This window comes from Colius striatus, chromosome 3 (genome assembly GCF_028858725.1).
Source record: "Colius striatus isolate bColStr4 chromosome 3, bColStr4.1.hap1, whole genome shotgun sequence".
In the NCBI taxonomy this organism is placed as follows: Eukaryota; Metazoa; Chordata; class Aves; order Coliiformes; family Coliidae; genus Colius; species Colius striatus.
The window spans coordinates 2,718,147-2,745,882 of record NC_084761.1 but is presented as its reverse complement, the minus strand read 5'-3'; the positions used below and the strand labels follow the sequence as shown (position 1 = coordinate 2,745,882).

The window sequence follows — 27,736 nt, the reverse complement described above, 5'->3', positions numbered from 1 at the left end:
CGCCGTCCGCACCCCGCAAACCACCCTGCCTCTACCGGGAACGAAGTGCCCGCAGCCTGCCCCGCATCTCACCCCTCTCCCCGCACGCCCCTTGCCCACAGCCCCCCCCACCTCTGCCACACTGCTCGCACCCTGCCTCTACCTCCAATGAAGTGCCCGCACCCTGCCCGCACTTCACCCCGCAACTGCCCGCACCCCGCACACACTCCCTGCCCGTACCCGTGCCCTTGCCTTGCCCGCACCCCTCCCGCACAGCCCTTCCTACAGCCACAGCGTTTCCCCCCCTTCCGCGCCAGCGCCCGGTAGCCACCGGGTCAGCCGGGGCATCCCCCCCAAGCCCCGCACCACCGGGCACCGGCCCCGCGCTCCCCGGCCCCGGCCGGCGCTGGGGGGGGTCCTTGGGGGCTGTGAGCGGGGCGGGGGTCGGGAGCCGGGCCCGGGGGCCCGTCGGGGCTGGCGGCGCGGACAGCTGCGGGCGCGGGGGGGTGCGGGGAGCCGGGCCCGGGGCGGGGCGGGGCGGGAGCGGGCGGAGCGGAGCGGAGCGGCGCGGGGCGCGCTCCCGCCATGACCATCGGCGGCCCCCGCGGTCTGCAGCCCCGGCTCCAGATGCCCTGTCTGCGCAAGGTGAGCCCCGCCGGCACCGGCACCGGCCCCACGGAGCGCGGGCACCGCGCCGCGCACCCCGGGGACCGGGCATCCCGGGGACCGGGCATCGGCAACGTGCGGAGCGGGAATGGGGCTGTGGGGACCGGGCACTGGCATCGCCCCGGGCAGCGCGGGCACAGGGCGCTGCCGGCGGCACGGGCGGCGGGATCGCCGGCGACTGCGGGACGGGTACCGGCGGCAGCCCGTGTAACGCGGGACAGCGGGCACCAGCCCCACGCGGGGACACCCCCGGGCAGTGCCCCCGAGCTGCGTGTCCAGCCCCAGCCCACCAGCCCGGGGTGCTGCCACAGCCCCAGCTGAGCTCGCTCCCCAAAACTGGGGCTCTCCTGCATCTTCAGGGATGCCCAGGAGCTGGTCCTCTGGCATCTCAGCTTCACCCGCTGCTCTGGCTATGGGATGCCAGGCTGTGTCTGGAACAGGCACAGGCTGTGTGGGTCCAGTTGCAGGGTGCCAGGCTGTGTCTGGAACGGGCACAGGGTGTGCAGGTCCAGTTGCAGGGTGCCAGGCTGTGTCTGGAACGGGCACAGGGTGTGCAGGTCCAGTTGCAGGGTGCCAGGCTGTGTCTGGAACGGGCACAGGGTGTGCAGGTCCAGTTGCAGGGTGCCAGGCTGCGTCTGGAACGGGCACAGGGTGTGTAGGTCCAGTTGCAGGGTGCCAGGCTGTGTCTGGAACGGGCACAGGGTGTGCAGGTCCAGTTGCAGGGTGCCAGGCTGTGTCTGGAACTGGCACAGGGTGCCCTGGGTTGGGGCAGGGAGAGCCAGGCTGTGCCCATGCCCAGTGCCCCCCGGGCAGGGCTCTGAGCGTGGCAGTGCTCGCCTGGCAGATGGAGCGGATGATTGTCAGCATGCAGGACCCTGACATGGGCATCAAGATGAGGAACCAGCGCTTGCTCATCACCATCATCCCCCATGCCATGACAGGTGGGTCCCTGTGGCGGGATGCCCAGTGATGGGGGTGCGTGGGCACATCCTGCGGCCCCAGCGCAATGCCCAGCACCCATCCCCGTGGTGCCCAGCACCCATCCCCTCGGTGCCTGCCCGCATCCGCGGGTGCTCAGTGCTGCAGCTGCCATCAATTATGCATCTGCTGATGCTGGGGTGGGCGGCCCAGCACATCCTTGGCAGGGCCCCTGTCACCCCGTGTGACCCCCTCAGCACCCGCTGTGCAGCGCCAGGGTGCCCCAGCCCTGGAGCTTCCCCGTGCCCAGCCCAGGGGACCCCACGGTACCCCACGGTACCCCGCTAACGCCGCCTCGGTCCCCAGGGAACGACATCGTGGAGTGGCTCATCCAGAAGTACGGCATCTCCGAGGAGGGTGAGTGCCCTGGCACGGGCAGCCGGGGCCAGCGTGGCAAGTGGGGGGCTGCTGAGCTGCCCTGCAGCTCCCGCTCCTGCTCCCTCAGAGTCGCTGCACCTCGGCAACCTCATCGTGAAGCACGGCTACATCTACCCGCTCAAGGACCCGCGCAGCCTGGTGCTGCGGGCGGACGAGTCGCCCTACCGCTTCCAGGTGCCAACCCGCTGGTGTGGGCAGCCCTGGGGCCCCCGCTGCAGCACCTCACGGCACGCACCTTGCCCTCTTCTCCCCCACAGACACCCTATTTCTGGACCAGCACCAAGTGGCCGGCCACAGAGCTGGACTACGGTAGGTGCCAGGGTGCTTTGCCCAGCAGCCCGGGCTGCAGCTCCTTCTCAGCCCCGCTGAGGTGCCACCGCTCCTCTTGCAGCCATTTACCTGGCCAAGAAGAACATCCGCAAGCAGGGGGAGCTGATCGAGCACGAGAAGGTGAGCGGTGCCCTCCCCACGCCCGCCACGGGCCCGGGAGCCTCAGCTCACCCTGTGCCTGGGTGGCACCGGGACCCACAGCCGCTGAGGGTGACCCTGCCGCTCCCCAGGACAACTACAACCTCCTGCACAAGAGGATCAACCACACGTGGGACTTTGTGGTGATGCAGGCGCGGGAGCAGCTGCGGTGAGTGCGGCCCCGTGGGGGCTGGGGCAGCCCGTGGGTGCCAGGGCAGGCGGGGTGCCAGCGCCTGCCCCGCCGCCTTCGCATGGGCAGGGCGGCCAAGCAGCGGCGGAAGGGCGACCGCATCGTCATCGACTGCCAGGAGCAGGCGTACTGGCTCGTCAACCGGCCCCCGGTGAGCACGGGCTGGGGAGGGGGGTGAGGGGGGCAGCCGGGCACAGCCCCGGCCAGGTGGGTGCAGGGGTCCCACCAGCCCCTGGCACGATGCTGTCCTTGCAGCCAGGAGCTCCCAACGTGCTGGAGCAGGGCCCCGAGCGCAGGAACTGCCACACCACCCGTGTCCAGCTGGTGAGTGGGGCGGCCGGGCAGTGCCGGGGCTGCTGGTGGGCACAGTTGCCTCAGGGTGCCCAGCCATCCCATCCCATCCCATCCCATCCCATCCCATCCCATCCCATCCCATCCCATCCCATCCCATCCCGTGCAGTGGGGGGTGAGCCCTAGCTCTGCTAATACCTGTCTGTCCAGCCTGTCCCTGCACCCTGGGCTGAGCCAGGGAGGGTTTGTGTCTTTGCCCACGCAGCCACCACCACCCCTCCGTGCCCTAATCCTGCTGTGCTGGCAGCCTGGGGTGCCTGCAGCCGCTGCTGAGCCCTCCCCTGTGCTGTGACCCCCACTAATGCTGCCCCAGCCCCAAATCCCCCCAGCCTGTCCTCACTAACCACCCACTTTCTCTCCTCTGCGGCGCGTGCCGTGTCCTCTGCCCACGTGAGTATCACTGACCAGTGGGGTGGGTGACAGAGCCCATGGGGGGGATGAGTCTGGAGGCCACGAGGATGGCCATGGGGTGCTGAGGCGAGGAGGAGGTGGGGGCTGGATGCCTGAGGTGGCGATGGCAGGGCTGGTGGGCACAGAGGCACAGCGCCACCGTGCCCTCACCAGCTCCGTGTGTCTCTCACAGGCCAAGAACATGGATTACTACAAGCGGGAGGTGAGCAGGGCGAGGGCTGGGGGTGGCTCCCGGGCTGTTGGGCACCCCTGACGTCTCCCCCACGCCCGGCCCCAGATCGACTACTGCAGGAAGGCCATGGCCAGGACCAGGGTGAAGTCCTCCATCTGCCTCGAGGGGTGAGTGGCCAGTCAGAGTGAGTCCCTGGTGATGCGTGTCCCTCAGCAGGGAGCAGAGCCACGGGCACGGCCCAGCCCCAGCACGTCCCCGTGGTGGCTGAGGCTGGTGGCAGCAGTGGGCAGGTGGCACTGGCCACCTCCAGCCAGCACTCCTGGCAGGTACATCAAGTTCAACGAGCAGTACGTGCCCCACGACCCCATCATGTCAGGCTGCCTGCCCAGCAACCCCTGGATCACGGATGATACCACTTACTGGGCCATGAATGCCCCCACGTAAGCACCTGCCCCGGGCTGCCAGGCCCTGGCCCCATCCCCACGCACACAGGGGCTGGCAGAGGAGGACAGGGTCTGCCCAGGGCCCCCCAGGCTGCCCCCCCTGATGCTGCTGTTGCTCACAGGGTGCCGACCCCCACGAAGCTGCGTGTGGAGCGCTGGGGCTTCAACTTCAGCGAGCTCATCTCTGACCCCCTGGGCCGGGCACAGCTCCTCGAATTCCTCAAGAAGGAATTCAGTGGTGAGCAGCCCCTGCCCTGCATCCCATGCCCATACCCCCAAACCCAGGGGCTGTGGTGGCCTGGGGGTCACGTCCCTGTCCCTAACGCCACATCCCCCTCCCCAGCTGAGAACCTGAGCTTCTGGGAGGCGTGCGAGGAGCTGCGCTACGGGGAGCAGTCCCGCATCGCCGACATCGTGGACTCCATCTACCAGTGAGCGAGGCCTGGGGGAGCAAGGGGGGAGCTGGGGTTTGGGAGGGGGGTTGTCGGTGCCTGAGCCACGGTGGTGCTACAGCTGCCACTCCCCAGGCAGTTCCTGGCTCCTGGGGCGACCCGCTGGGTGAACATCGACAGCAAGACCATGGAGAGGACGCTGGAGGGCATCAGGACGCCGCACCGCTACGTGATGGACGATGCCCAGATGCACATCTACATGCTGATGAAGAAGGTGGGTGAGGCTGTGACCTGAGGGGACCTTGGCACACGGGAGGGTCGGGCTGGGTGATGTCTAGAGGTCCCTTCCAAGCGCCATCACTCGGAGTGGAGCCTGAGGCCTCGGCTCCGCTCTGCCAGGACTCCTACCCGCGGTTCCTCAAGTCGGAGCTCTACAGGAACCTCCTGGCCGACGCCGTCATCCCGCCAGAGACCAAGAAGCGGTGAGGGCAGGGGCCAGGCCCCGGGGCTGCGAGGGGAAGGGAGGAAGGAGGGGGGAGGTCCCTGCCTGCTGTAACCCCCTCTCTGCCCGCAGGGTTTTCCCCTTCATGCGCAAGCAGCGCCACTCCAGCCCCAGCCCGGCCCTGCTGCCCCTGGCCGACGCCGAGGAGAGGAGCCGCGGCCCCGCCGCCGAGCCCCTTCCCGAGGAGAGCTGAGGGCCCCGGCTCCTCCTGCACGGCAGCCCCCCAGCACGCCCCAGGACCTGCCGCCAGTAGCACTGAAGGAGAGAAGCCATATCCCCACCCAGCCCCCGCACCCGCTGCTCACAGCCCCGGGCAGCCCGCACCCAGCCGGCCTGGGGCCGGGGCTCTCCCCCACACCCTGGCAATAAAAGCCCCCGTGGGGGGAACGCTGTGGCTCCCGTGGTTGTCACACAGTCACTGAATCAGTGGGGTAGAAAAGCCCTTGGAGCTGCTGCAGTCCCAGCCCTGCCCTCACCCTGCCCAGCCCAGCACTGACCCACAGCCCTCAGCACCTCAGCCCCACGCCTTTGGGATCCCTCCAGGGCTGGGCACTGCCCCAGCTCCCTGGGCAGCCTGGCACAGGGGCTGACACCCCTCTCAGGGAAACAGTTGTGCCTCAGCTCCAGCCTCAGCCTCCCCTGGGGCAGCTGCAGCCCATTGCCTCTGGTCCTGTCATTGCTGCCTGGGGAGCAGAGCCCGACCCCCAGCTCCCTGCAGCCTCCTGGCAGGGAGTGTCAGAGAGTGCTGCTGGCTGCCCTCAGCCTCCTCCAGGCTCAACACCCCCATTCCCTCAGCCTCTCCTCCTAGGGACCAGGGTCCGTGTGGTGGTGACCACCCATCTGAGCAGGATTGTGCCCCCTCCCCTGCCTGCAGCACCCAGCAAAGGTGCAGACCTGAGGCAGGGAGGGACCAGCCCCACAGAACACGTGCCCATGGCACAGTCACTTCCCCCAGCTCTGCTCACCCTGAGGGGCAAAATCAGACCCCACTGTGGCCCCAGCTCATGGCACGGCCGAGCTGGCACTTGGGGCACTCAGCTGCCCTGCTGCCACCTCTGCACCCACGTACAGCCCCTGGGTGAGGCCAAAACCACCTTCTGAGCAGGGCCAGAGGTGCCCTGGGTCAGCAAAAGTGGTCTCAGGGCTTGGGTGGGCTGGCAGCAGCAGGCAGGGCAGAGGGCTGGCAGCTGAGCTGCTCTCCCTACCCACAGCCCGTTAATCTGAGCAGAGGCCAAAGATCTCACAGCAGGATTATTCCCTTCCTGGGAGCTGAGCCCCAGCTGCAGGGGATTAATGCTGGTGGTTACGTAAAGGAGAGGGGGGGCTGGTGCCCACCAGTGCTCAGCCATGGCTGCAGCCCACCCCTGTGTGTGCCATGGCGCCTGCACGGCAGAGCAGGATGGAGCCCTAAAGGGACTGTGCCCTGGCTGCTCGGGGCCATGGCACCCTTCCCTGTGCAGAGCAGGCAAGTATTTCTCAGCTCAGTGCTGGGAGGGACACAGAGGGGTGGTGGGGCAGGGGAAGCTGCAGAGCCTGGGTGCCAGGACGGAGCCAGGGAGCTCGGTGCTGGCAGGCACCTGGCAGTGACAGATGGTCCCGCGCTCCAGGAGACAGCTCCTGCCACGCAGCTCCCTCAGGCTTGATCCAAATCCAAGCCCAGGCAGGAGATTTTCATACTGATGCACTCCAGCAGGAATCTGGGGTGTAAAAGCAGGTCACAGAGCCCCAGGCAGGCCACAGGGACTCGGCTGCATTACCTAACTCCAGCCTCCCTCCAACCCTCACTTGTCCTGTCAGGGAGTGGGGCAGAGCCACAGCCAGCCCAGGCAACAAACCATCACCAGGACACCTGGATCCCTCCCTAAAATAAGGGGAGGAGTTTCTGCCTTGGAGTAACCACACAAAGGGCTGCCAAGGCAATCCCAAAGCCTTTGATAACCTCAGGGGCTGCAGAAACAAGAGCAGGGCAGCGTTTACAAACAATGCAAAAGAGGATTTATTGAAACCATTCTGATTAGACCAAGTCCTGGAGGGCACAATTTGCAATAAGTTAAAAGAATCAAACTCAAGAGTCTCAGTGTTAAAAACCACACTAACACACAACACAGTGATCTATGCCATCATCACCCATCTGAGTTATTGGATCAAGGCACAAAAGTCATTCATTAAATAACTGCAAAGAAATAACCCCCACAATGACACAGGGCAAGAAGCTGGGGAAGAGAAAGGACTGGTTTTGTTAAGAAGGTGCTGGTTTGGCACTGATGCATTTCACTGAGCTGCCAAGGGGAAATCTGTGTTTTCAAAGTGCCTGGAAACATTAATGGGACAATTTAAAGGCAGCGAAGCCCCTCCCAAAGCCAAAGATCCACCTCTCCTGAGAGAACGTTCTGTGGGAAAGGTCAGGACTGGGTAGGGACCAGAAGGAGGAGAGGGCTGAGAGTGTGATTGCAGGGAGGATACAGCCCAGGCACTCTGCTCCCTGCCAGGGGAATCCTGGTGGGAAAGCCTCCCAGGGGCAGGCAAGCCCAGGCTCTGCTGCCATCCCCACGGGGCTGTGACACTGGCACAGGGCCTTGTGGGGCTGCTGGGCTGCATCCTGCTGAGCTAAGAGGTGACCTAAGCTGGGACACAGCTTCCCTGCACCCTCAGACTCCCTCAGAAAGCAGCTGGGGAAGAGAAGAACAGAGAGGGGGAACCCACCATACTGAGTGCAAAGTGCTTTGGGGTTGTGGAGTGCTCTGCCAGCAGCACTCATCCCCCACAGCCCCCTCAGCTGCCTGAGCTGTGGCCCAAGGGGCAGAGGGAGCCAGGGCATCCTTTGGGCAGCCACTGGGAGCAGAGGGAAATGTCCAGGCAGCCTGCTGAGGCTGCAGCTCATCCTGCTGCAGGGCTGGGAGGAGCCTCAGCCAGTGCACAGGAGAGGAACCTGATGCCTGATCCTACACAACCCAGCCTTCCCATCCTAGAGTGTTTCTACACACAGCACAATCTGAGATGAGGCCAGGGAGGGAGGCATTGCTTCTGCAAAGTGGAGAGGTGGCTGTTGGGGGGAGGTGTGTGTGTGTTCTGTCCTCTCCCCATCAGGAGGCTGCTCAGTGGTTACCAATGGGGCTGGTGTCTCAGTGTTGCTGGTGTGGGGACCTGCAGCTTTCAGGACTGAGCAGCCCAGTCAGTTTTCCAGGCTTTCCACCTTTGTTTCTACAGTCTCCAGGAACAGGGCAGAGCAAACACACCACACTAGAGGAGCCTCCAGGGCAGATATCACCCTCACTCAGCAACCCATCCACAGGGAAAGCAGCACAAGATCCTCAGCCACCATCACTTCAGTTCCAAGGGCAGAGAGGCAGCACAGAGCTCTCTGGAGAGCTTTGCTTTTGTTTCCCTGCGTGGCTCACGCCTGTCTTCCAGCCTGCCCACCTCCTGGCAGAGGGGACAGTGCTTGGAGAAGGCTCCTCAGCAGCTGCAAGGCTCAAATGAGTGTTTGCAGGGCAGCTGGCATTGCCACTTGGGTACAGGGCTCCCTAGAGTGGCAAATCCAGCTCCCAGGAAAGGTTAAAGTGCAATTCTACTCTGAAAAAATGTCCCAGATCCTCTGGCACCTCAGATTCAGCAGGAGGGGTGGTGCCTGTACCGTCAGGGACCGGCCAGCCTGGGCTCAGGGGGGGTTTTCCCATCACCTACAATCAGATTGGGGCCAGGGGGGAAATTGATGCACAAACAAGGTGGGAGATCAGCTCCCCTTCTGCGTCACCAGCTCTGCACAGCCTGGCTGGAGGGGAAACAGCAGAGACAAGACAAGGGCAGGCTTGTGACTGCAGAGTAGGGCACACGGGGCTGCCCTTAGCAGAAAAGGCCATTTTTCTAAGTAGAATGATACTTTAACCTGTGCTGTGCTGGCCTGGGTGACACCCACCCACATCAGCAGGGCCTGTGGCTACACACAGCCCACGGCCCCAAAGCAGAGGCCCAGAGCCAGGAGAGGACAACGGCAAATCAACCTGCAGCCAAGCGCTGCTCCCCCAGCCAGGAGAGCTGACTCAGAAAGGAAACCAAACACCACACAGCAAAGCTTCACTCCTCACACAAGCACCCAAGGAAGGAGCAGCTCTGGCATCCCCAGCAGGCACGTGTCTCCCTGCAGACACAGGCTGAGTCAGCACAGTCGTGTGGGCGCAGGATGGAGGGGAAAGCCCTTTCCCCTCTCCCCCGAGCTCACGACACTTTGGGTGGTGGCCAAGTCCCATCAGCTCTGAGGACAGATGCCCTGGGCCTCCCCAGACAGCGGGCAGCTTCCCCACCAGCAGTGCTTTGGGTCTGGGACTGGGTTTGTTAAGAGGAGGAGAGGCAGCCTGGGGAGGCCCAGCCCGGGGCAGCCGCTCGCCCTCCCTCTGTCCCTCTTTGCAGCTCACCCCCGGCTGTGGAATCGCATCCTGTAGAGGCGCTCCCGCACGTACTGCTCGCTGTCCGTGGGGATCTGGCTCAGCCACAGCACCCTGCTCTCCCACACATCCTCCTTCAGCTTCCTCTTCATCAGTGACACGGCCCCAGGCTGCTGGCTGTGCCCAGGGCCCCTCAGCAGCACGTAGCAGGCGTGGCGGCTCCGCTCAAACAGCGTGGCTGCAACAGAGCAGGGGCAAAGCCCAGGGTAAGGTCTCTCTGCTCAGATGACCACCAGACCCAGCCCTGTGTGCCCACCAAGCACCAGCAGCTCAGTGTCCTCCCAGCCCTTCTTCACTGGAGGAGAGAGGGGAGAGGAGAGGAGAGGAGAGGAGAGGAGAGGAGAGGAGAGGAGAGGAGAGGAGAGGAGAGGAGAGGAGAGGAGAGGAGAGGAGAGGAGAGGAGAGGAGAGGAGAGGAGAGGAGAGGAGAGGAGAGGAGAGGAGAGGAGAGGAGAGGAGAGGAGAGGAGAGGAGAGGAGAGGAGAGGAGAGGAGAGGAGAGGACTCACCATCAAAGGCAACGATCTGGTCTGTGCTGTTGCGGAGCTCCAGCAGGACGTTAGTGTAGGAAGGATGGAAAAGATACAGCTTTTGGAGAGGAGCTCTGGATCTCTGCAAGCAAGGGGACACTATGAGAACATGGACTCACAGGATGCCCCAGAGACAATGCCAGCACCAGGCTCAGCTCGTGCTCGAGAGAAGACCTGCAGTCAGCCACTTGTCCACGTGTGCCCAACTCAGCCTGTCTGTTGCCACCAGTACTGATGCTGGGGTGTTGCTCACTGTTCGGGGTTCTCCTCCCCACCTCGAGCTTCCTGCAAGCAGCAGGTCTGTCTGTCACAGGCAGGAGACAGATTTTTGCCTTAGGACTGGTAGAGTTAGGGAGGAAAGCACAGGAAGCTCAGCTGGTGCTTGGGCTTCCTCCAAGGCTGCCTTGGTGCAGAGGGAGATGTTCTACAGCTACAGGAGGCTCCTGACCAAACAGCAGCAACTTCAGGGGTACCAGGCCAGCAGCCTCTCACCTCACCTACAGTGCCACACCAGGGCAGGGCTCTGGGCAAACCACTGGCTTTGCTCACAGAGCCACTAAAGCTCCTTTTCTCTGCATGGTCAGCCTGAGGATGACAAAAGCTGCTGATGCCACCACCATCAGCTAGCAAAGACCCTGCTGTGGACATTGTGAGGCCCCAGTAACACAGGCAGAGCTCTTCCTGCTTCCAGCAGACCAGATTGTTCAGAGAACCCCACAGCAGCATCAGTGGCACAGACAGATGCAAGAGTGGCTGCTGGGGGCAGGGGGCAGCTGCAGCCAACAAGAGTGTGGAGGAGAGCAGCCACCAGCAGCAGGACTCACCGTTTCGTTTCCTGGCCCCTGGTACTCCCCCCAGATGAGGAAGGTGGATCGGTGATCAGCAGTGGAAAGACTGGCTGGCCCAGGGCTCTCTGCCCTCGAGTTCAGCATCAGGTCCCACTGGACTGCTCCAGACCTGCTCTCAACAATCATAACCTAGCAGGGGAGAAAGGAAAGCAAGCTTCTACCAAAGAGTTCCAACAAACCATGAGAGAAGTCAAATCGGCTGTCCCCAACCCATAGAGTCTATGAGAACAAGTATCTGACACATGGGAAGATAAGAAAGCACTTGAAGCTGAGCACCACAGAGCTGTGAGGTTTGGGGCAGGCCACGTTAACAGCTTTTGCAGCTATTTCAAGGGGTTCAAAGCTCTGTCACTGAAGCCTCTTGCAGGGAGGAGAATAAAATTGCCTGAGCTAGCTTCAAGAACCTGTTGGAAGAGATTCTCTCCCAGCCTGAGGCTTCCTCAAATCAGCCAGAGGGAACACATCCCACCAGCTGTCCTCGACTCAGTGCCTGCCTGAGCTGTGACATGCAGAGACAAGGGAAGTTAAAAGGAAGAGATTTCAAACCTTCTTCCTGTTGGGTCCAATTTCACTCTCAAGGACAATACCAAGAACATCAGGTTTGTAGTAACCAAGCAGTGGCTCTCTAAGGGAAAGAGAGAGAAGGGACAAATCACAACAGACCCCAATGGCTTGGCTATAGCTGATTCCTTCAGAGCAGCCTCTCCCCTCCCACAGCTTCCCTGGTAAAGGACTACAGGTTAGCCTGGTACCACTCCCAGCTCTGAGCCCAGTCCTAAGATAGCCATATCCCAGCAGGCACAGAATGAAGAATCAAAGCTTTGGCCTCCCCCAAATGCCACATCCAACCCACACTGGTGACACTACCTGACAACACGGGACACGTTGAGGGTCCACAAAGCCTGAAGGTTGTGTGAGCTGATCAGTGAGGCCATCTCTGAGCTCAGCACCAAGATGTTCTCCCTTGACTGCCCAGGAATTGTTGCCAGGTAACGAATGTCTCCAGAGCTGAGCAAGGACAGAGAAATGATGACACTTTCTAGACTGTGGATGGTTTCACCGTGGGGTTTTGGTTTTCTCCCTGCACAGTAAATGCCAACAGGAAAGCCCCCTCATCTGCTTTCCCCCTCCTTTCCTGCAAAACCCTGACCAGGCCACCAACACCAGGCCTCTCCCCAAGCTTTAGATGTGCTCCTAGTCCAAAAGCCACATAGCCAGGAAAGAACAAAGGCCCAGCACAACAGGCCATCCTGTCAGGGACACTCCAGCAGCAACCAAGACACACCTGGGAAGGGACAGGAGGTGCGTGGTGGGGTCGATGTTCTTCTCCCACTGAGGATCTTGCTCCAGGCTGGGAAGCTTTGTTTCCATCCCAGTTGCTGCAGTGTAGAGATCTTTCAGGGAATATGCATAGACAGAGCTTTCTGTGCAACAGCAACAACAGAAAAAGGAGGAATGAGGGAGAGAAGTTCTCCTGCCCTTGCTCTGAACTCTACCATTTCCCAGCTCTGGCAGATCAACTGTATTTTTAGGGCTTGCATCACAGTTGAGGCAGTATTTTTGACTCAAGCCTGCTTTCATATGCTTTTAATATTTCATCTGTTCATAATCCAAGTGTTCCATGGTAATCATGTGCTAGGAATGGCTATCTAAACCTTACATTCCTCACCCTTTCCCAGTAAAGTTACTATGGTACATAACAAACCTTAGTTTAAGCAGAAGCAGCTCCCCTCCCAGCCCTTCTCTTGGCCTTGAATAGCAGAGTGAAAGCATCACACAGAATGCAAACCACTCTTTCAGACAACTTTAGTACCCCTGAACTCACAGTTGCATTCACTCTGTCAGACTGAACCCACACACAGAGCTGTACCTGTATAGAAAAGGAAGTAGGAGGAGGAGTCCAGCTTCAGCCTGACATAACGAGCTTCTCCATCCACCTTCAGGCTTCCTGCAGAGCCAATCTGTTTGCCAGTTTTCCCTGAATGGATGAAGGTCTTAATCTACACAAGGAAAGGATTAAAAAAACACAAACCTCAAACCAAAAGAGGTTAAAGCTGCATTGCACTGCTCCTGCTCCAACTCGAGTGCTTCCCAAAGCCTCCCAGCAGCTGCATGGGAACGGCACAGGCTTGGATGAAAAGTCTCTCCCTGGTTTTGGAAGTGTGGGCACGAGTTAGATGATGAAAACCGCTGCCCTGAGATTTTATTACCTTTGCCAACCACCTCCCCTGCAGGCTGAAACCACCAAAGAGCAAGCTCTAGCTCTGCTAAGGACAAGCAATTCAAGCCTGCTGAGCAGTGACAACGATGGAGAGGACCTAAAGGCAGAAACAAGCAGCATATGGACACAGGGGAAACCTGGCTTCACGTGGCAGCTCTGCTAAGAAGGTTAAATGCCCTGATCTGCTACTCCTAAGGCTGCCATGAGTCCAAGGGGAGAAAAGAGCTGACAGGTTTCTTTATATTCTTTGTGCAGGATAACAGAAGCCACTAAAACCATTTCACCTAGGAGAACACAGGCTAAAGCCAGGATCAGAGTCAAATGTCTGGGTAACAGTCAGGGTCTGGGGAGAGCACTGAACACCAGGGAAAGATCAGAGAAACAACATCCCTCTGAGATACTGAGTCAGGCAGGAACCCTTCCCTCTTCCTTCAGAGACAGGGCCTGGGAAAGAGAAGGCAATCTGCTGCTCTCAAAGTGAATCTGGAGAGCTGGGCAGGTGAATAATGGATGGAGTTTGCTGGGAAGAATGAAGAACACAGCTGGAGAGGGAAAACAACACATGAGCAATGCATCCACCAGCTGTTCCCAGCCTCTGCACTGGGAGGAGACACATTCCAGCTCTTGTAAGCCAGCTTCACCTTCAGCAGCTGCCCTGGGACAGAAACAGCTACAGGTGTGAGAAGGAGGGACTGAGAATGCACAGCACATTGCTCAGCACCTCTGTGTGCTGCTATGGGGGGGAAAACGTTGTGCTTTCCCCAGTGTGTTCATGCCAAAGTCTGCAGCAGGTGGGGGTCAGTAAGGCTCAGAAAAAGCTGTTGCCTAAACCTCCTGCACAAACAAATCCTTCCCCACAGAGCTCAGAGCTCTGCCATCTCAGAAACAGCAGCAGAATGGCACCTTCAGCTTCAGCCCTTGTTAGCCACAGAGCTAATTGCCTCAGCTATGCCTCTCCCTTTCTCCAAGCTGCAGAGCCTCCCCTCCAGCTCCCTACATTTTGCATGATTTCTCCCAAGACCAAGAATGTACTTTTAACTTCAGTTGACAGAGTGCTTGCCAAGTCTGGAGGGAGGGATTTCATACCAAGATAGCTAGAGAGGTTAAATGGAAAACAAACCAGAGGCAGCCTTGCAGAACAGAGGCTACATTCAAACAGTTTCTGGCCACAGAAGGTTTAAAAATAACAACAGGAAAGAAATATCTCTGGAAGTCTCTGGGACAGCAAAGGCTGGGAGCAAAGAAAACAGAAGAGAAATGTAGGAGTTGAAGAGGATAAAATTACTGATGACTCTGGCAACAACAATGCCTTGGCCAGCAAAACCCTATTTGTGCTGGAATGCTCTGGGATGGTGAGGACAGGGCTCCTGCTCCTCCCAGCAGAGCTGGAGGGAAACACACCCCCTGCTTTACACAAGACATGGGCTGCAGGTGGCTGAGTGGAAAACCACTTTCAGCTACATGACTTGGCCCCTCTGAGAAATGGGAAAAGCAATGCTGGAAGGGAGATAACACAACCACTAGCAGCTATTTCACTAAACCACCCCAAGTCAAAGGGGAAGAGCCCTGGAAAGCAGGACCCTGGCAGCAGCCTGAGCAGCAGCAGCGCTGCTGAAGTGCTGGCTGTCAGCACTGCTTGGATCTGGGAGCCAAACCTGCCAGGGTGTGTTCACTTCCACTTCTCTGAGCACAGCCCCAGAAAAACTGCAAGCTCATCTTGCCTCAGCTCCCTTCCACACAGGGCTGGGGAAGATGTAGTGAGCAGCACAGGCTGCAAGGGGGGAGGGATTCCTCATCAGCTTCTTCCTACCTGAAAACACTTGCATTGAGTTGGGAGTTCATCTCTGCAGGGTGGGAAAGAATCTACTCCCAAACCTACAGATAGCAGAGGCCTCTGGACACTTCCTCCAAGATGGAAATAAACAGTGTTCTTGCCATCCCCTGTGGTCCTGCCACTGAGTTGCTCAGAGCTTCAGAGTGACATACCTGGTCTCCTGTAGCAATAAAGATGATCAGGTCCTGAACTCCATCACTATCCACATCTGGAATCACTGACACGGGGGTCAGCACGGTATAATTAGCTCCAAAGTCACTGGACTGTCTCCACTGAACCTCCCCTGGAACACAGTTATTGGGAAACATTCACTAAAAGGCACTTTAGGCTTGAAAGGCTTTTGAACTCCTCCCTGTGCTTTGCATTAGGCAGCCTTTTACAGCCCATCAGCACCACAAGCCAGTCACATTTACACTCATCACAGTGCTTCCTTTGCAGTTCTGCATTTAAATTGAGCTTAAGCTTACAAAGTCACTCTAGTTGCCTGCCCAAAAGCACCCAAGCACCCTGGGCACAAAGAACAGCTTGCCTTCCTCGGGCCTCAGGTTAACCACCTTCCCAGCACCTTCATGGCACGCAGAATCCTCTTCTTTTGGTGACCTAAAACCTTGCTGCTGCACCCTTAAATCTGCTCAGACATTTGGAGACCACAAAGCAGCTCAATTCTGACCACAACAGATGCAGCTACTCCCAACAGAGCCTCTTCTGCTGCAACGTGCCTCCTGCAGATGTGAGCCTCCACTCAGCTCACACCCCACCTCCCTCTTGTTCAAAGAACACACAGAGCTTGTTCCAACTTGTCTGCAAATAGGGGCAGCAGAGCCTTGGCTTTCAAAATATGGTGTGTGTGTGGGAGAGTTTCTATTCAACAGCTCCAGGCCACTTGGGTGGCTGTACTGCACCCACTCTGCCCAGGGCTGCTGGCCACTTCCCAGTCACTGCCCAGTGGAATTTGCAGTGGAGTTTAGTGAGGGAGGGAGGCTGGTGGGCTTTACTTTTTAAGACTTCAGTGACTAACTAGGTGTTCACCTTCCCCTCCCTTTAAACAGCATCACAGACAGCAATTATCATTTCAGGGATGCTAAGTAATCATCTGCTCTTTGTCAGGAAGGCAGTTGTACTGAAGGCCAAGGAATTACTACCTGAAGCTGTGTGCAATAATTTAAGGCAGGTTCTATTTCCAGCAAGGTTCCTCCAAAGGTTTTACTGAAACACTGGGGGGAAAAAAAAAGACTTGGATTCGTTGCTATGGCAACAGATGTGAAGTAGAAGAATGCCCCAAGGAAATCATGGCAAGGGAAGGAGTTTTAGCCCTGAAGAAAACCAGCAGGCAAAGGAAGGAGAGGACTGAAGTGACTATATCCTCTGCATTTCCATGCATAAGGTTCTGTTCTGTGCTGGTTAGGCAGTGGATATCGTTTTGGAGACTGCATCTTAGCCTCTTCAAAGCACAGCCTGACTTCATAGAGACAGGCAACAGTGAGATGGACTCAACACAAAGGACTTGAGGAGCATTCATGCTCTAACACAACCCCCAAGGAGCAGGAACTGTGAAACCAGTCCCCTCCTGCTCCAGCACATCCTGTCCCACACCTAGAGTGCTACACACTTCCCCAGGGCTGAGCTGGAAATCAGAGCAGTGCCTGGGCAGCAGATCTAACCTGGGTGAAAGGGCTGGGGTTTTCCTGGGCCAGAAGCAATAGTAAAGTTAGGCCTCAGATGACTGAGTTCAGCCCCCACTTCAAGCAGCTGCAGAGCCGACAGAGACTCCTCTCCCTGTCAGCCATTCTCCAGGTCAGAGTTCTGGCTTCTTGCAGTGATTTCTTGCACCTCATCATCGTGCTCCCCTTTCTGTCACATCCCTCAGAAGACCTGAACTCACTGGGCTCCCAATGCAGCTGCTGGAGGACAAGGTGGAGAGAGAGGGTGTAACAAAACACTCTTCCTCCAGGCTCTGCTTCTGGCCCTGGCAGAGATGGAATACACAACTACACAGACTTTTGCTTTGACCTGGAACAGCTAATCTTAAGCTCTTGTGTCCCAGTTTGCTTGCAAGATAAACATGCAGGAATGTTAGATGTCCCACACAGGCAGAAGCCTGCAATCCTACACTTTCCTTCTGGCTTGCTTAGGTCACTTCTTCTGGCAATGAAGAAAACAAGACTGAACACAGCTCCAATTGATAAACACCATGTTTATCAGCATTTAAAGATCAAAACCACATCAGACCCTTTCAGATGATCATCTCCCTGCCTCTCCTTCAGCTCTTCCTACAGACAGAGGCTAGACAGCCTGAGAGCCCTGCAATCTCACCAGTTCTCCACCACAATGAATCAGTAACAGCCAAAGATTGTTCTAGCTTCTGTTTTTAGCACAATGTGATGTAAGTCAGACTTTGCCCCTCTAAATACATTTAGCCCATTTAAATACATTTGATTCTGAGCTGCCCTCCTGACCTCCAGTAAAAGTCAACTGTGCCAAGAAACCCCTTTTAATCTTCTTAATATCAAAAAGGTAGCAAATACCTCATCTTCTGGGCTATTCACTTCTGGATCTGAAGCAGTTTTTCAGCACTTGCTTTTAGTTTATCTGTGGAGTGTTTTCTTTACAGCACTGTTGCAGTGACCTGTGCCACAACCTGCTTCCTTCTCTCCTTGCTAGTGCTCTATCTTTATAGCTCTCTTCAGTTTCTTGCCTTTGGCTCAGCAGCCACCTTCCTACACTTTGACCTCAAAGCAACTACTTCATCATTAATAGTCTATAAATAACCTGTGCTAAAGGCTACTGATGAGAGAAATGCTGCTAAGGTATCTCAGTTGGTACACAAGCTTTCTAGCTCTGTGTGTGTGTGCCCTCACTTCCACCTACACTAGCAATTAAAGGCTACACTAGATTTTCCCTAACAGCTATACCTCTTGCTAGTTCCTTCTTCCAGTTTTTAGGAAACTGGGGTGTGAGGGATCAATACCAGATAAAGAAGATGAGATCCTCTGTATGCTTCAGCCTCACCCCACCTGAAGCAGTTTCTCCAGGCTGAACAGCCCCAGGGCTGCAGCCTTTCCTCCTCACACACATGTTCCATCCCCTCAGCACCTTGGTGTCCCTGCACTGGCCTCTCTGCAGCAGTTCCCTGTCTCTCTGGAGCTGGGGAGCCCAGCACTGGCCACAGGACTCCAGCTGAGGCCTCAGCAGGCAGAGCAGAGGGGCAGCAGAACCTCCCTCCCCCTGCTGCCCACACTCTTCACACACCCAGATGCCATTGGCTTCTTGCCCACAAGGGCACGGTGCTCATGGTCAGTTTGTTCTCCCCCAGCACTCTCAAGTCCCTCTCCTGCAGCTGCTCTCCAGCAGGTCACCCCCAGCCCGTCCTGGTGCAGGGGGTTGTTCCTCCCCAGCTGCAGGACTCTGCCCTTGCCCTTGGTGAAGCTCAGGAGGTTCCTTCTCAGCCCAACTCTCCAGACAGTCAATATGCCATTGAAGATTTCTCCACCTATAGGTTCAGAAATGGTTTTCCAGAGGAACCAGGCAAAATCCTGTACTGCTGAAACACTCTCAAGGACTTGTCCTAAGTGCTCTCCTTGATGACTTGAAAACCATTAAATCCCTAGAAGTGCCCTTCCTTGCCACTGCAGGCACTGCCAACACTCACATGCAAAGGGCTCAGAAACACTGCAGCTGCAGCTTTGCATCCAGCCCCTGAGAGTATAAAATAACACTCACAGCTAGTAACTGCTTCTCCTGTTTCAAGTTGGTCTTACAGCACAGTGGCTAGCACAAACCAGCACAGCAGTCCAGCCTTTGGGACAGAGTGGCTGAGAGAACAGGTGCTTCTCAACAGCCCTGTGAATGGCCCTGGCAAAGTTTGCAACATAATCAACACCCTGTGCCACTGCTCAAGTACCAGCAAGTCATGTCAGGCTGGCATCCCCAAGCTCCCAGGTGTGAAGGTCAGCAGGTGAGGAAGGGAAGCAGCACAGTGGCCGTGGGGCTGTGCTCAGCACTCACCTGTGTGCAGGTCCAGGGCGGTCAGAGACACGGGCTTCCCCAGGAGCAGGCAGCCCGCGGCCTCGGGCCCCCCGAGCTGCTCCAGCCCACACTGCAGCCACTCCAGCTCCTCAGCAGTGGGCCTCTCCCACAGTGTCCTGCCATTCGTGCCAGACACAGCAGCAACGAAGGCACAGGGAGCAGGAAGACCTGAGGAGAGGAGATGTCAGAGGCAGCACTGCTCACACCACCCCACTGGAGAGCCGGCCCTCACCCGGTCCCTCTCCCCACCCAGCTAACCCTGTTTTCTCTCCCAGGCCCACAGCAGCCTCATCACAGCTAAAAGACAAAGACCAGCCTTTACTACAAGGCTTTGCTTCTGAATCAGCTACCTTCATCCAGGCAGGACCTGTTGAAGCTGCTGCTGCTGTTGCTAGCTTTGAAAGCAAAGATGATGTCTTGCACTTTGTCTCCGTTCACGTCTTCTATAGCAAGAAACTGGTAGGCCACTGTAAAAGAGATCACAAGCAGGAGTTGGTGGGGATTGCCTGAGCCAACAGCAGAGCTAGCTGGAGCAAAACACAAATTCCTGGAGACCTACTCACTGCCTGACACTGGTAACACTGGGACAAAATGGCTTTTGTATTAAAAAAGCCATCTCCACAAGTACCAAGGGCAGGAAATCGGTGCCAAAGCAGCTTTTACATTTGACATCCCCCAGAGGGTTTGTCCTTTATTTATGGCCAAGCAGCCAGAGTTTGAAGTAATGTTGAAAAAAGTACAACTCCAGCCTTGGTGTGGGGTTGAAATATTACAAAAATAGCCCAATAGCCCAAAAGCCAGCCCCAGATATTCCACGTTTTTCCCTCTCAGCTCAGGGCAGCAGAACTTGGGATTTCTGCCATTAGCACACAAAGTTCAGTCCCTGTTGCTGTTATCTCTGCATTTACAGCACACACTCACTGCACATGAGATTAAAGCTGCCACAGGAGCAAATGCTGATCCATCAGGGAGCAGTAAAAGGGCAAACTAAAGCAACTACAAACTCATGCTGTTAATAAGGTGCAATTAACAAGATGCGATTCCTCTCCTTCCCTTTCCATTAGCCATGGGGAAAAGTTAAGATCCATACCAACAGAGAAACAATTGTCCACTAAAAACTGGCCTGTCCCCAAACCTCCAACTGCAAGGGAACAGTTCACAGACCCAACTTCAACAAAGATTTATCCAGATACCCTCCCCCATTTCTTCTTCCCCCAAACGAGGCCAGCCTGCTACCTCGTTAGAGCTTCAGAGCAGCATCTAATTCCTCCACTGGAGCCTGTAAACACCTGGAAGGCCACTCCAATTATGCAGCCCACTGCTTATCCAGGTCAGGTACTCAGAGCTCTCTCTCCCCAGGGCAGCATCCCTGCAGGCCTGGCTCCAGATCACGCTTAGGCAGAGGCCCACAGTTCCAGCTCGTGGCAGATAAGAGGAGAAAGGGCTGTTGGTAAATGTTTACCACGCTGCAGCAAGCTCACCTGCATTGTCATAGGTTTGGAACCACGTTCTTTCTGAAACTGGCCTCTCTGGGCAAGGAATGATGAAGGAGAAGGCAAAGACAATGATGAGACAGAGGAACAAGGAGACAAAGAAGGCGGCGGTGCGCCAGCGGGACAGGCGCGACAGGCGCGACGCCGGCTTGATGGCGATCCTCCTCTCCACCAAGTGCTCGTGGTTCTCCTGAACTTTCACATCCTCAGGCTTCAGAGGGTGGATCTCAGCTTCTGAGTCTTTGTTATCCATCGCAGCTCATTCATGGGTACTGGGGCACCCTGCTCCCTCTTCACCTGCAACAACGCAACGAGCGGTTAAAGACGAGTCTGGGAGCTGCCCCGAAACACCATCACAGTGCTCTGGCACTACCCAGTGCTCAGGCAGGACACACTGAAGGGGAGGTGAGCAAATCAGGGTATTGTCACAGAGCTGGATACAACACTGGAGGTCTCCCACACAGAGTAGCAGTGAGAGACTGTGGGCTGCAGGAACAGCACTATTTCTTCTCCTTTTTCTCCTTCTTTCTTCCCCTTCTCCTCCTTCTTCTCCTTCCTCTTGTCCTCCTCCTTCTTCCCCTCCTCCTCCTTGTTCCCCTTCTCCTCCTTCTTCCCCTTTCTCTTGTCCTCCTTCTTCTCTTCCTTCTCCTCTCTCTTCCCCTTCTCCTCCTTCTTCAGAGGAAATCAGCTCTGTTAGACCTGAACACAGAAGGCTGCAGCCTCTATGTTGAAAGGACAGTTTGGCCTGTAGGTCTCACAAAAGACACTCCTTTGCTGCACAGCCTTCCTGCCACCTCCTAGGCATGTCAGCCTGACTCCTGGCTGGAGAGATGGAAGGAAATACCTGTGACCTTTACATCCCAACTTAGGGCTGCTGCTTACTGTAACAAGAACTTGATCTTCCACAGAAGAGAGAGAGAGCAACAAACAGGAGTGTCTCCTCTATGGGAACTAACCAAAGCTGTTCAACACCTTCTCAGCTGAGAAACCCCTTGATAAGCTGTGGTGGTTTAGCTCAGGCTGGGTGCCTAAAGCCCATCAAGTTGTTCTATCACTCTCCCTCCTCAACTGGGCAAGAAAGAGAGAAATATAACGAGAGGTTTGTGAGTTGAGAACAGGGAGATCACTCAGCAACTAGTGTCATGGGCAAAACAGACTCAACTTGGGGAGAAAAGGCTTTGATTTATTAATGAACAATCAGAACAGGGAGGTGAGAAATAAAACCAAATCTTAAACCACCTCCACCCACCCCTCCCTCTTCCAGCACTCAGGCACTGACTGCTCCAGCCTGAGTCCCTCACAAGCCCTGACAGCAAAGTTGCTCTGGCCTGGGCTCCTCTCTCCCCACGGGCTCCCAGGTCCTGCCAGGCACCTGCTTCAGTGTGGGCTTCCCACAGTCACAGCCTCCTTCAGCCATCCACCCTTCAGGCATTCACAGGGGTGTTACCTCAGTCACTAACTGGCCAGGCCTGGGTCAGCTCTGGGTCCATCTCGGAACTGACTGGCATCAGCCCTGGCAGCTACAGGGGAGCTTGTGGCAGCTCTTTGTTTAAAGAAGCCACCCCTGTAGCCCCCCTGCTACCAAAACCTGGCCCAGGCCAAGCCAAAACATAAGTTTAGCAAGGCAGCCCTGCAGAAGGGAAGAGAGGGATCATTGCCCTCCTGGAGGAAAAAGAAAACACGAGCTGAGACTAAAACCAAGCAAATTTGATTTCATCAGATTGGAAGAAGAGCTATCAACTGCTGTTTTAGTCTCTCCTGCTATAAATCACAATCTGGAGTTACAGCTACAACAACAGAGGGTTTCTGTGCTAATTTGTAATGAAAAGGGAAGAAGAAGCCCTAGTTGGTTACAGAAGCCTGTACCTCATTACCCACAACAACAATAAACCCCAGTGTGAGATACAGAACCTCTGATAGTGCTGCTTGTGAAAAAGAAAACAGCAGAAAGGAAGAAATAAAGAACAACACATTCCAGTAAGCCTTGGAAAAAGCTACATGGCAGTGTCCTAAAAGGCTCTATCAGATCACACAAACACGCCAAGCGAGTCAGCTTTCCATGACCATGCCCCAGCAGCCACGTGCCTGGGCTGTCCTCTGCAACCATTCACTTCCCCAGAAGAAAACAGCTTCAACTCAGCAGAGTTTGAACAGTGCAGAGACCTTGGGCTTCCCACTCCAACAACAGGGCTTGTTGTATACCCAAGTTCATGGACAGGTCCAAAGGAGCACGCTGTGAGTCACCCTTGGGAGGTCAGGCTCCTTCAGGGGGCTGCAGCTCAACTGGGAGGGGGGGTCTCAGCTGAGTTGTCCCTGTCCCACTGCAGGGAAGAGCTGCAGAGGCCTCTTCTCTCCTGGGGACAGATCCCAGTGGGGACAGGCTTCAGGCAAGGCAGTGGGTGAGCAGGACAAGCCTGGCACGCTGTGGGCAGTCCCCTGGCTAACCTCAGCTCTGGCTGCACTTACAAGGCTGGAGTTACAAAACACTTACTCCAAGCCAGGCACTCTGGCATTTGTTCTCCCACAGCACATCGAGTACAAGATCTCGCTCCAGACAATTGAATTCAAGCTGCACAACACCAAGCAAATGTAATTAAATCAATAATGTACAAGTTGTGTCTTATTCTGAAGATCTTGCTCCGTTTGCCCTTCACACCAGTCTGCCACAGTATCCCAGCAATGTGGGGGCTGGAAGGGCCCTGCAGAGCTGCTGCAGCCCCAGCCCCTGCTCCAGCAGCTTCCCCTGGCTCAGGGGCACAGGAACGTGTCCAAGTGGGGTTGGAAACCTCCTGAGCAGGAGCCTCCACACCCTCCCTGGGCAGCCTGGGCCAGGGCTCCCTCACCTCAGCACCAAACCAGCTTCTCCTTGTGTTTGAGTGGAACTGTTTGTGTCCCAGCTGATGTCCATCACCCCTTGTCCTGTCCCTGGGCACCACAGAACAAAGTGTCCCCCATCCTGCTGACACCCACCCTTTAGGTACTTGTCAGTGCTGCTGAGGTGCCCCTGAGCTCAGGCTTCTCTTCTCCAGGCTGAACAGCCCCAGGGCTGCAGCCTTTCCTCCTCACACACATGTTCCATCCCCTCAGCATCTTGGTGTCCCTGCACTGGCCTCTCTCTCCCAGCAACAGCAGAGACACCTTCACCAAGCTGCCTGTTTCCAGAGCAACTGCAGGCACCTGACGAGGCCAGGCAGGCTCCAGATGGAAAAGGCAAGAGTTATGCATTCAGCCCTTCCCCTCTTGACCCGGCCATCATGCTGGTGAGCCAAGCACTGCTCTGTGAGCATCAGAGCCTCAGTAGGTCCAAGGTCCAAGGCCTTGGGCACAGCATGAGCAAATGATTTACCAGAGCAGAGCAACTGCAGCGATGGCGATAGGGGATGGCAGCAGGAACGGGCTGCAGCAGCTCCTTTGTGGGGAGGCTGCCAGCTCATGCATCTCTGGCACCTCTGTCTCCAGCAGCAGGGAGAGGGACATCTTCTGGAATGCTGCAGTAACCAGCATCCACAGCACAGGCTGCAACAGGGCTCCAGCAGAGCCCTCCACAGCCCCCCAGTAGGGAGGCAGGAAACCTCCAGGTCACAGCCAAGTGCTTCCAGCACCAATGAGGCTTGCTGAGGAGAGGCAAAGCCAGGCTTCTGCCCACTCAGTCCAAAAGGGACACCATCCTAACACTGATGGAAGACATATTTCTGTGACTCACTATAAATCACACCACTGTCATCCACACTGGGATGAGAACAATAAGAAGAGTGGCAATTATCCTGACAGCCCCAGCAATTCCCCTTCTTTAGCAGCAATGACCCTGGGAGCCACCAACTACAAAGAGCTCTCAATGCCTTTAAAGCAATTCTTTCTCTTTCTTTCAGGGTTTGAATAATGCCCTTTGCAGCCCTGCCAGAGCAGAAGCAGTGCCAGAAGGATGACAACAAAGGTCAGTGGTAAAAGGCTCCAACAATGCAGGAAATCCCATCGCTCGCTGCTGCCAAAGAACATGCTGGCAGCACGTGAAACGGCCTGAGCCCTCCACAACAAAGAGGTCTGGTAATCAGTTTAATTGAAGACAAGCAGAAAATGATAGTGTGCACTTGAGATGATTTCACTGTCCTCTTAACAGCCTGCATTTTGTCTTCTGGTAGGAGGAGGACACAAAATAATTCGCTGACAAGTTCAACCTTGCGAGGAAACAGGATCCTGGGCTGCTGCATTATTAACACACACTGCATGCATTACATCCTGGACCTAGCACCAGCTCTCTGCTCGGGGATGGGAGGCCTCAGCAGGAGAAAATGAGGCAGAAAGACTTCACAGAAAGGGAAATAATCAGGAACCACACATGATGGGCTCAAACTGAATCCACACAGCCCAAGGAGTGGCACATCAGCCAAGAGGACTTGGAGTATGAACTTCCATCGCTGCCCAAGCTTTACAGGCTGCTTGTCCCCAGCAATGGATGGGGTAGGAGAAGTTTCCCATCAAAGCCAAGGAGAAGGACCATTTTCTGCCCTGCAGCAACAACACTGTGCTCAGGCCAAACGCAGCTTTACTCACCTTCACAGGCGAGTCACTTTCCTCTTCTCCCGAAGCTCCAGTGCAGACATACAGACCTGATCTGAACCAAACCAGTGAAACTCGTGCAGCAAGCCATTAGCACCGAGCCACAGCCAAATCCAAGACACAAACCCTCATCACCAGTCAGCCAGAACCACCTGACAAGCAGAGAACCACCTACAGCCAGAGCTACGAACCCGCTGCCAGAATCCACCGAAGCGTCACAGCGACGGAAAGCTTTGAACTCATTTTTCCACACACAAACCACCAAACCACAGCATCTGTAATCTCACCAAGCACCAGTTCTTCCTGGAAAACTCCTAACAATATCTCAGAGCTTGAGATTGGATGTTTGGCAGGTTTATGTCTCTCACAGAACGCTGGAACGAGGTTTGAACCAGCCGTTTTAGGAAACCAAACACAGCGTTTGCCTCTCTTGCTGCTTCTCTTTGGTTGAGTCACCTTACAGGTTTCTTTCCAGCCAGCCAGAAATTGTTGAAGGCCTAAGCTGCCATCAATAATGATAAAACAGCTTCCAAGCTCTGCTCTAAATAGGATGCAACATTCCCTTTGTGGCTGCAGCAAACTCCCCGAGCTCTCACTCACTCACCTGCTGCAACATTAAGACATTAGTGGGTCATTTTCTCCCCTTTCAGTAGTCCCACTTACATCAGGGTCAAGCCAAGAGGGAACAACACGTAAGATTTCCCCCTCAAAAGAGATTTTCCACTCCAAATATGCTCAGACTCGTGCTCAGACTGCACAAGAGTGTCGTTTAGCTGGGTCATCTGCAGCTCATCACTCTTTCCCGATGCGTCACAGCCAGGGAGAGCTGCCTGGAGGAGACCATCCCCTGCCCACCTCTGCTCCTGCTCGTGTCCCTAAAGCCCTTTGTGAGGACATAACCTCTAACCCAGACCACACAAGCACCCAGCTAGGAGAAATACCTGCATTGTGCTCCACAGCTCCCTTTTTGCTATTCTGCCTCTGGTCTCTTCAAAACATCAGGCTCTTCTTAAATGACACTTAACCCTCTGGTGCAGACCCACCACGTGCCACTGAAGCATTCACAGCAGAAACTCCTCCAGAGCACGATCAAACATCACTTTAGAATGTGATATACATGTGCCATTGGTAAGAGACAAGTCCTTCCCAGGGCAATTTTCACTAGTCAAGTGTTAGGCTCGAGCCAAGAGTAAAAACACAACCCAGAACTTTAGCCAAGAGAGCAGTGGGAAGAGCAGCATGAAAGCTGCAAAGCTGCCTGGAACCCATTATAGGTTAGGCCAGTCACAACAACCAAACAGCAGAAATATGTGTCATACATCATCCCAGAACTTACAGGCTTCACATCCTCCTCAGCTGTTGCAGATCCCGTGTGTCAACCCCAAGAGCAGCATGTCCCACCTCAGGGACACCCCCACCTCACCCATGAGGATCCCCACTGTGTCACAAGCACAGAGACTTCTCCATAGAATCACAGAATGGTAGAGTTGGAAGGGACCTTTAGAGATCATTTGGTCCAACCCCCTGCCAAAGCAGGTCCCACCTAGATCAGGTCACACAGGAACGTGTCCAGGAGGGTTTGGAAACCTCCAGAGAAAGCCCAGAGATCTACCACACTCGGGATTTGGGAGAGATCTCAGTGCATGAAAACCCTTTGCAAGAAGCTGTGGACACTTTACACCAGTTTATTTAAAAAGACAAAAGAGAAAGTGCAGTTTTTGTCTGGAAGTAGAACACTTGTTCCACGAGGTCACAAACTGTGCTGAGTTCTTCCAGCACAGCCTAGAGAAGCTTATGGCACCATGAAACAACAGCCTTCCTCCAGCTGCTGCTGTCCTTATCAGAAACCTCCTTTCTCTACCCTGAAATGGAATTGTCCTCTCCTACACAGAGGAAAGCTCTTTCACAGGCCATTCCCCCTCACAGCCAGCACCTGGGGGGCCTGATTCTGCCCTGGCACTTGGGGAAGGCTGGCTCCAGCCACACTGATCCATCCCTCCCTGCAGGGCAGGCTGCGACTCCCAGCAGCAGGAAAGAGGTTTTAGCTTTCCAAAATAAGGAAGGAGATTGGAATGTAACACATTGGAGCGTTTTGTTTTCTCTCTCTGCAGGAAAGGCTCCAATTCCCACCTGCAGACCAGGCTCGTGGCCTGCTGAGGAGAGACTGGATCCTCTCCAGGCTGCGTGTGGGAGGCTGTGTGCTGAGCTCTGGCTCATAGAATCATGAACGGTGGGGGCTGGAAAGGAGCTCTAGTGTTCACCCAGCCCAGCCTCACCTGCAGAGGTGTTTCTATCGATTGAAATACAGCCCCGTGCCCACAAGCACCTCCCCAGGCCAGGCGCAGCAACCCGCCGGCACACGCTGCCTCTGACCCAGGGGGGACTGCAGCAACGGCCCTGCGCTTCGGCAAAGGGCGTTAAACACCCGCCCAGGCTTCTTAACACGGCTCGGGGCAACTCCTTGGGCTGACGAAGACGGCCAGCAACGCCCTGAGGCCGCAGGGCCCAGCGGCACGGCTGGGTCGGGCGCAGGAGGAGGCGTCGGGCAGCCGCGGTTCTCTGACGGCGCAGCGCGGGGGAGCGGGGCTCGGCCCCACCGCCAGCCCCTGCCCGCCGGCACCCGGCCGACACACCGGCTTCTGGCAGCTCGGAGCTCCTTTCCCCCCGCCCCCTCGCAGCTCCAGGGGGCCGGGGCGGCCGCGACTCCCTCCCCGCTCCTCACTCACCCCGTGCGCGCCGCTCCCGCCTCCGCCCGCCGCCGGCTGCCGAGGGAAGTGACGGCTGAGGCGGGCGACGGCTTCCGCGCCTGCGCGGGGCGGCCCCGGGGGCGGCCAACCCGCAAAGAACGAGGCCGGGC

The 27,736-nt window shown here is 56.5% G+C and overlaps 2 protein-coding genes across 4 annotated transcripts; one reads left to right on the top strand and one right to left on the bottom strand.

Annotated features, from left to right (window-relative positions):
* The first annotated feature begins 545 nt into the window (after positions 1–545).
* On the top strand, positions 546–5,301 carry RGS11 (regulator of G protein signaling 11). 3 transcript variants are annotated; one of them, XM_061993080.1, is made up of 17 exons: positions 546–624; positions 1,490–1,586; positions 1,930–1,980; positions 2,069–2,175; positions 2,259–2,310; positions 2,393–2,451; positions 2,562–2,638; positions 2,729–2,810; positions 2,915–2,983; positions 3,594–3,623; positions 3,699–3,760; positions 3,920–4,033; positions 4,159–4,274; positions 4,380–4,467; positions 4,564–4,702; positions 4,828–4,910; positions 5,003–5,301. In XM_061993080.1, exons 1-17 carry the CDS (start codon positions 565–567, stop codon positions 5,121–5,123), a joined length of 1,407 nt encoding a protein of 468 aa, XP_061849064.1. In that variant the 5' UTR covers positions 546–564; the 3' UTR covers positions 5,124–5,301. The 3 variants fall into 3 exon arrangements, with proteins under 3 accessions (XP_061849064.1, XP_061849065.1, XP_061849066.1); XM_061993081.1 differs by having other exon boundaries at positions 573–624; positions 1,459–1,586; XM_061993082.1 differs by lacking the exons at positions 546–624; positions 1,490–1,586; positions 1,930–1,980 and having other exon boundaries at positions 2,142–2,175; positions 2,279–2,310.
* Positions 5,302–6,902: 1,601 nt separating this feature from the next.
* FAM234A (family with sequence similarity 234 member A) lies at positions 6,903–27,670 on the bottom strand. The gene is made up of 12 exons (XM_061993959.1): positions 27,606–27,670; positions 20,311–20,619; positions 19,180–19,296; positions 18,809–18,997; positions 14,956–15,086; positions 12,619–12,748; positions 12,034–12,172; positions 11,616–11,756; positions 11,295–11,373; positions 10,725–10,877; positions 9,880–9,982; positions 6,903–9,550 (listed from the first exon to the last, which is right to left on the bottom strand). Exons 2-12 carry the CDS (start codon positions 20,573–20,575, stop codon positions 9,339–9,341), a joined length of 1,659 nt encoding a protein of 552 aa, XP_061849943.1. The 5' UTR covers positions 20,576–20,619; positions 27,606–27,670; the 3' UTR covers positions 6,903–9,338.
* Between the last annotated feature and the right edge of the window lie 66 nt (positions 27,671–27,736).